Consider the following 8,305-nt stretch of genomic DNA (forward strand, 5'->3'; position numbering starts at 1 on the left):
TGGATCGGAGCTGTTTTGGCAGCACGCTGTGAACCAACAGCATATTAGGCAGATGGTCATAATGTTTTGGCTCATTTGTGAAGACTATTCATCGTTACAATGGATGCAAACATCATCTGATAGAATTTTTAAGAAAAACACATCTGCGTTTAACCAATATGTTTCACCTCCTCCTCCGACCACCCCCACCTATCATCCAGTGAAAACAGTCAGCTCAGAAACTTTGTGTTTTAACAACTTGGAAATACGACAGTATGGAAGGGAAATTCTGATATTTGTTTCATACTGACTTTCAGAAAAGGACCACTTTAAACAAAAGGTGAAAAAGAACATAATGGCTTTTAATTCATTTATGTACAAAGAATACAAAACATGAAATGGAACATGGATTTTCCCACCCAACACACAGTGGAAGTAAATGCTAACCTGTGTAAGAGAAAGAAAACAAGTCAAACATCTTGAATTAAGAAGCTGAATAAGACAACATAGGGAAAAAAGTTCAGCTTCATAATATCGCCTTTCCAGCCACTTTTTATCATGGTTTTACACACTAAGCCATGCAAATGAAATGTTAAAAATTAGGGAAATAATGTCTACAGCAAAACACACAATTATGAACACAAAAAAAAAAAATGAACACTTACCAGATGAACTTCCAACTACTTCATTTGTGATGAGACTTCTTTGCCGCAGCCTCTTTGCGACCTTGTTTCAAGCCCTGGAAGACGCAAAGTGAATTGGTAAATTACAGAAAAAGTAACTGTAAGAGAGCTTCATAAATCATGTTTAAAACAAAGCTGTTTGGTATAACTTTGGTCAGCGTAGCGAATATCAAATGACTGCTACTTACTAAGTAGTATCCTGTGTGGTAGCCACTCATGTACCATGAAATCAGCATGCTGCCTAAGGCCTCATCATCCTGCAACATATCTGGACTCATTGGTGGTGGTGGTGGGATCATCTGGAGATGAAAAGCTTTTATTAGTTGGGTATATAAAGCAATGTTCTGGGCAAAAGTTACATGTATACAATTTCCCCCTTACCCTTAATATAATAAATAAGACCCCACGTTTGCTTTTTTTAATTTTGCACCGAAGCTACATGGGTAACGTAACAGCTGCTAATACTGTTTATAACATATGTACTTTTGTACAATTTAGTAGATAAAGTGTATGATGATTTAGTCTATACAATTCTAAACTGATGGCTGCAAACTTCTATTACTTGTTAGATACACTAGCCTTGTAGTTCCAGTGCAAAACTATAGAAGCAAACTTTAGACACCATTTAGTATGAGACTAATATGTATTTTGGATGAGAGACATGACAGTCAGTAAGTAGCAACAGACAGCGAACCACACAGTGTCTCACCGGTGGACCAGGAGGAATCATTGGAGGCCAGCCAGGGAAGGCAGGTCCAGGATCCCCTCTTCTTCTGTTAGACTGAGGAGAACACCTTCTTAAAACACACTATTTTGTGCAAAGTTGTACAAACGGTTGTGTATATTGTAAACCTAAACTGAACGTAACCGAACATCTACTGATCAAGCTTAATCGTTCAGTCATACAGTTCTAGTCACTGTGCCTTTGGTCATTTGGTAATGTGACATCATTTTACTATCACACATAACAGAAAAGTTAGAAATCTTCATGGTTATGTTCTGTAATAACACTAACTAAAACTCCAAAAACCCACCTCAAAAAGGTATTTGGACATTTAACCATTGGTAAACTTTAATGTTATTTAGGTTACTTTATAAAATGTTAATCAAAGTGATTCAGAGAAAAACACTACACATTGATGGTAGACTTTGCGTGGAGAAAGCCTGGAGAACAATTCCAACCAGACTGCACTGAGGATACTGGGGCTATTTTTCTTACAATGGTGTCAGTGAGCTTGTGTTCACTGATGTGTACAAAGACATTTTGGATTCAAACCAGCAGAAGTCTGCAAAGAAACTGTTAAACTGATAATGATCTTAAACACACCAGCCAACTATTGAAAAAATACTTTGGGGAAAAAAATCCAGTCTTGGTATAGTCTATTTAAAATAAACACCACCTGGTTTTGTTTCTTACACAAGGAAATTAATACATGTTTAAGTATGGTTCACATGTCCAATTACTTTTAGGGTCACTGTATGGATTTAAGTAAAGTCAGAGTGCAAACAGAACAAAAGTGATTTCAAGTCTGATCTTAGGACTGCTAATATTCTCTAAGTCAATCTCATGGTGAAACCACAAACCAAACACGTTACAGAAATAAGTGTAAGACTTACTCACCATTCCGAGGTGAGGGCCAAAAGGGGGGCCAGGTGGAAAGCCAGGACCCCACATGGGGGGGCCCATTGGAGCTTTGCCTTTAGGTTTGTGTTTCTGTTGACTAGACTGGTGTGGAGTAGAAGATCTATCACTCTCCTCTGTTGAAGACTCAGCCTCTTTCATCTGCAGTTGGAAAAGTTAACAGTCAACATACGCACGTTTGTATGCTTGATCAACACACATAAAGAGGCAATGAATGGGACACATACTTCTCCTGTTTTTTTCGTTTCCTCCTCCAAATCTTCAAGATCTGACAGAAGGTCCTTCAGATTTTGCTCCTCCTCATTACCATAGTCAGTGTAATATACAACACAGGTGCCCTTATCCAGATCGATTGAGGAAATAGTCGCAGCGTACACGTTTCCATCCTCAGACCAAAACGCATAACAGGAGTCTCCAACTTTCCACTGCAAAACACATTACGGAATCTTTCAATCTGGGCCCAGTTTTCCAAAAGCGTCTTAATGTCCCTACTGGTAGGGAGAGAGTTCAGTGTGACTCTCTCTCTACCATTTAAGAATCAATCATTTAAGAGGCTTTCAGGAAGCCCCGCACTGTACAATAAACAAGAAAAAGGTACAACACTGAGGCTGTTAGAACTACCTCTCTGTCAGGAGATGCGTTACATCTCTTTCTGCTTTTGTTCTTTTTGTTGTTTTTTCGTTTATTTCCAGGTTTCTCTTTTTTAGGTGGAGCCATTTCATCCTCCCCTTTCAGTGCGTTCTGAAAAACGAGAAAAAAAAAGATACAATCCAGAAGATTGCAACAAAAAAGGAAACATTTAAAGATATTCCAGTGCATTCGTTTAGGGAAGACATAAGAATGAGTGTAATTAGGTTACCTTGAATGATGCAACCGCTTTATCATAGGCTTTTATCAAGGCAGTGTCATCCCAGATGTCTGAATCTTCACTCTAAAGAAAAAAAGATGACAACGCTGACTAAACTAATTCATCCTACATGTGATAATCCAGTGTTTCTCAACCCTGGGGTTCCTGAAAGCCCATTAACCTGCACATTTTAGTGCTTTTCCTGCCACTTTAACTCAATAATGGGCTGTTAATGAGCTGATGAGCTGGATCATGTGTGTTGGGAGCAGAGAAGACGCAAAAAAGTGCAGAGCAGTCGGCCTCCAGGAACAGGGCTGAGAAACACTGTGGTAAACTACTGGCTTTGCTATTTCTGACAATACAAAACACGTCTTGTGATTAGGGTCGCCACCTCAGCCCCGTAGAAATCTGTAAAAGTTTGATTATTTACTAAATTCAGCAAACATGAAGGTACGTTCATTGTGCAATCTAAGGTAAACAGATGTCAGTTCAGTTACGGTACCTAATCTTCTCAGCTAACATTTGATGTGATGCCTAAAAATGCCCCAAGTTGCCACCAGCGGTGCACCTTTTCCAAACAGTTGTCCTTACATTAAGAGTCAAGTGAACTAATCAAACCTATTCTACAAGCTGTTTTCCTGGATAAAAACAAACAGTTTAACCTTCATTAGAAATACTAACATATGAAAATTCTTGGACATTTGGTGTCCAACAATGGAGTTTTTTTTTTTCTCTTGGACAGGCAAACTAAAAACCTTGACAGGTGGCAATCCTAGATGTAGCTACATGCTTGCCATTCATAATTTATACATATATACACGTCGTCTTCTAGTTTTATTGTGCTTAAATCGTTTAACGATACTTACTTTTAGCCTGAGCACCATTAGCATCCCAAATGACAATTAGCCTAGCCTAGCTTCCCTAGCCAGCAATATGGAATTAAATAGTGTTAGTGAGTCTGTCTAGCAAAAATTCAACTCGTGTACCTCTTAGTCTCCATGTAAGGTGGCTTACCTGTCCAGCTCCACGAGAAAATACGACTTCATTTGCTCCATTTGCCATGAAAAAACACGCAAACGAACACAACAAGCTACTTCAGCAAAACACCGGCCAAGTTCAACGTGCGCCACCAACGTTGATGACGTTCAAAACGTGAGACGAAATAGGCTTGGCTTGGAAGAGCTGCTTAGCAACGCGCTGCTCGGTTTTATTTAGCGTCCAAACGGGAATCGCTGAAGTCCTGTAAAATCTACTAAACCCATCATGATAAACACCGCCTTAAGCGCGTTCGGTGCTCAGGTCGTGTTGGCTACGTCCAGCGACGAGAACCACCCACCAGAGAACGTTACTGACGGGTGAGTGAATCTGTGTGTCCGAGGTTGTGTAGGACGATAGTGCACAGTATCAGTTCTAACAGTGTTCAGCGTTTAGCAGCAACACATTCCCAGGGTTTTACACTAAAGGGGAACTCCATCGAATTTTCAAAACGTCTGCATAATTCAATCACTCATGTAAACAAAGTCGATCATATTGTTTTGCTCTGAAACTATGCGGTGTAGAGAAACGGTACACTCTTAAAAAAGATGGCTCTTCAAATGTTCTTTAGTAAAAACAATGGTTCAATTTAGAACCATGAGTTCTATGTAGAACCATTCTGTGCTTAAATGGTGATTGGTGGAGAATGTGTTGTAATGTTCTATGTAGGACCTTCTGTAAGTGGTTCTACTTAGCACCAAAATGGGTTCTGCTATTGTTATTATGTCATGCTTGTAACAACAGAAGAACCCTTTTTTTGGTGCTATATAGAACCATTTACAACACATTCTCCATCAATCTGAAGGATTATTTTACCATGCAAAGAAGCTTTTAAGCATGAAATGGTTCTATATAAAACTCATGGTTCTAAGTAGAACCATTGCCTTTACAAAAGAACCCTTGATGAACCACCTTTTATAAGTGTTTGTTATATTCTGACTTTAGTTATGCGGAAGTTTTTGAAAAATTGGTGGAATTCTAATTGTTGCTAATCTTTTGGTCAGACAAAACGATAATGCACTGATCAGTCCAACTGGTTGTGAAGAAGTGAGTGGGCTATTGGGGAAAACTGATGAAAAGATGATTGTCAAAGAGGATGCTGAGAAAGTAACACCAGCAACACCAATTTATGTTGAGAATGATGTGATAGTCCCACTGTATTGAGTGCTACTGCAGTTTCCTTTGTCCAACTCCTACTCTTTAGTCAAAGCAACAAATGCTTACAGACATGTTAACAAGAGTTACACAGTGGTCTAACATTTTAATAAATGTGTGCAACAGATTCTACTGACCTGTTTCTATAGATACGTGACTTTTTTTTTGTAAAATATGGATATACTTGTCCAGAAAAACTTAATGTCAAGCTATAAATCCTCAAGCTCAAGTCAGTAACTAAAGTTTGTTATTCAGTTGTAGTATCAATGCAATCTCTTACTGACAATGTAAAATAAGGGGTATAGTAGGTGCAGTTTTCTTAGCTACAATGAGTTGTTTGATCTGTTGTTGTCAAACAGGAATCTTTAAAAACCATAAAATCTGTTGACTTTGTTCAGCCTTTGGTAACTTTATATCTGAGCTTTCACTGCAGAAAAACAGAGACGTTCTGGCTGTCCACCGGCATGTTTCCTCAAGAGTTCATCATTCGATTCCCAGATAACATGAAAGTATCACTTATCTCCATTCACAGTTTTAATGGTAAGCTTTGTATGTATTTTCCTGCAAAGTTATCTTTTACGGTTCTGCTACATTTCATCAACTGAATTATCTAACATGACCTGAAATGTTTATCACAGTAAAACGTTTACGGATAGAGAAAAACGCACGAGAAGAGGCAGACAAATTTGAAGTCGTAGCAGAGAAAGGTAAAAAATGCACGTGCTGATATAATGTGTTGTGTCCAGTGTTAAAGACAGAGACTGACTCAGGTTTTTTTGTGTTTTAGAGTTTGAACAGACAGAGAACAGTCTACAAATTAATGACATAACTGTGAGTTAAGCTTCCTCCTCTTTTCAATCATGCCAGCCAAAGTTAAACTGCTTTTAAAACATGAACATGTAATGTGTATGTTTTCTGCAGCTTGATGGCTCGACTGCAACACACTTGCGGTTCCTCATCCTCTCTGGATATGATCATTTTGTCTCAGTGCACAAAGTGGGAGTGCAAGCATGAAATCATCCATTTTTCTAACTAATTTTCTGGGGTTTTTTTTTGTTTGTTTATTTTTATAATCAGTTAACGGAACTCTAAACTGTACACATTTGTAAAGCAGCCTTATATTTTAAATAATGTATAGTGGTAATTTCTTGAAAGCAATTACCCTACATTTTCTACACAATAAATGCTTTGAACTAACAAATTCTTTTCTTTTACTGTTATTAGTATTAGCTTACATGAAACTTGGAATTCTCCATCAGTAATATGATTAATAAAGCAGACATTAGTCTAACAGTTGGCTATATCTCTTGAAGAAACCCCATAAAGATAATATGTAATATTAACAAGCAAATGTATATGAGCAAATTCACACACACACCCTTTCTAAGCCGCTTATCCCTCTGGGTCGCGGTGGGTGCTAGAGCCTATCCCTGCAGTCACTGGGTGGAATGCAGGTAACACCATGGACAGGTCGCCAGTCCATCGCAGAGCAGACACATTCACATCTAGGGGCAATTTAGCGTGTCCAGTCGGCCTAACTGCTTGTCTTTGGACTGTGGGAGGAAACCGGAGCACCCGCAGGAAACTCACGCTGACATGGGGAGAACATGCAAACTCCACACAGAAAAGACCCTGGTCGTCCAGGCTGGGGTGAGCAAATTCAACTGCATCTAAATATGAAGCTAACTTTAATCACAGGTATAAATACATTGAGACTGGTGTTGAATATAAAACACCTGGAAGCAGATTTTCTAATGTCTAAGTGGTATAGATCATAATCTAGAGACTCAAGTTTGGTGTAGTTACTACATTCATAATGTTACGTTTTCTACAGAACAGACTCAGACAGCTAATAAAAGCAAATCTGCTTTTAAAAAATGGGAGTAAAGGCCACCATAATTGTGCATTCTCTGAATAGCATTTACTTACTGTTTGTAGGACCTTTATAAATGCTTGCTGAAAATAATGGTTATACATGGGAGTTAAAAACCTATAGTATTCATTAATAATACTCATACATATAATATTCATATTATTTCCTACAAGTTTCTGTTATTTACTAAAAACACCCTTACTTCATTTAGGATCGCTTAATTTAAAGGCAGTGTTCATAAACCTTTGACATCTGAAAAACATACTTAGACATTTACAAAGGCTTATTCCAACAGGTGTCGGTTGTCATAAAGCCTGCTTTTGTCAGATTTTATGTCTGGCTGACATAACGCCTACTGTTAATGACATTTTGCCGACAGTTTGTGTCATGACGTAGCTCAGTGCATTTTTGGTATGTCAGAGTGGTGTAATGGTGACATAAAGCTATGCTATGCTACAGGCTGGTAGCAAAATTGAATGATAGCAAGCAGTTCTGAAAGATAAGCTGGAATTTTGTGGTTGCATTTAGATAAAAATGTACTGTATAAAGCTTTTTACACTGCTTTATTTTGCAGTTTATAAAACAATTTTTTTTTAATTTATTGAATAAAATGTATGAATCCCAACAGCAGTGCCATAACACTGTACTGATGTAGTTTTTTTAATATATATTGCATTAACTATACAGACTGGTGAAGCAGCTTTCTGCTACAATCCACCAAAGATTTTACATTATTTACCTATTAACATTCGTCAGGCTGCTGTCATTACTAGTTGAAAAAAAAACAGTTGGAGACGTTTTTTTTGTTTTCCATTCTATTAGCACTTTGTTCTTTTTGTATTTTTATGGATAATACTGTATTTCATGTGTCATATTGATTTAACTGTTATTCTTTTTTTAACGTTAATGACTTCAGTTTTTCTGTTTATTACTTTTTACAAATCTGATACATCTCTCCATTTGTTTCATAAGTTTTATTTATACCGAACTATTGTTTTATTTGCAAACACTATAAAGCAGCACTTGAGCTGCATTTTTATGGTTGAAAGTTGCTATATAAATAAAATTATGATTATTATTAGTCTTTTGCT

General features: G+C 37.6%; 2 protein-coding genes across 2 annotated transcripts; one reads left to right on the plus strand and one right to left on the minus strand.

Moving 5' to 3' along the window:
* Nucleotides 1–320: 320 nt before the first annotated feature.
* Nucleotides 321–4,318, minus strand: smn1 (survival of motor neuron 1, telomeric). Its single transcript, XM_036597902.1, has 9 exons — nt 4,166–4,318; nt 3,164–3,235; nt 2,926–3,045; nt 2,532–2,729; nt 2,284–2,445; nt 1,372–1,443; nt 851–961; nt 645–718; nt 321–426 (listed from the first exon to the last, which is right to left on the minus strand). Exons 1-8 carry the CDS (start codon nt 4,211–4,213, stop codon nt 665–667), a joined length of 837 nt encoding a protein of 278 aa, XP_036453795.1. The 5' UTR covers nt 4,214–4,318; the 3' UTR covers nt 321–426; nt 645–664.
* LOC118826872 (heat shock protein family B (small) member 11) lies at nt 4,282–8,014 on the plus strand. Its single transcript, XM_036597904.1, has 5 exons — nt 4,282–4,506; nt 5,775–5,881; nt 5,980–6,048; nt 6,129–6,172; nt 6,263–8,014. The coding sequence occupies exons 1-5, from the start codon at nt 4,415–4,417 to the stop codon at nt 6,353–6,355; spliced, it is 405 nt and encodes a 134-aa protein (XP_036453797.1). The 5' UTR covers nt 4,282–4,414; the 3' UTR covers nt 6,356–8,014.
* The last annotated feature ends 291 nt before the right edge of the window (nt 8,015–8,305 follow it).

Source organism: Colossoma macropomum, unplaced genomic scaffold (assembly GCF_904425465.1).
Source record: "Colossoma macropomum unplaced genomic scaffold, Colossoma_macropomum, whole genome shotgun sequence".
NCBI lineage: Eukaryota > Metazoa > Chordata > Actinopteri > Characiformes > Serrasalmidae > Colossoma > Colossoma macropomum.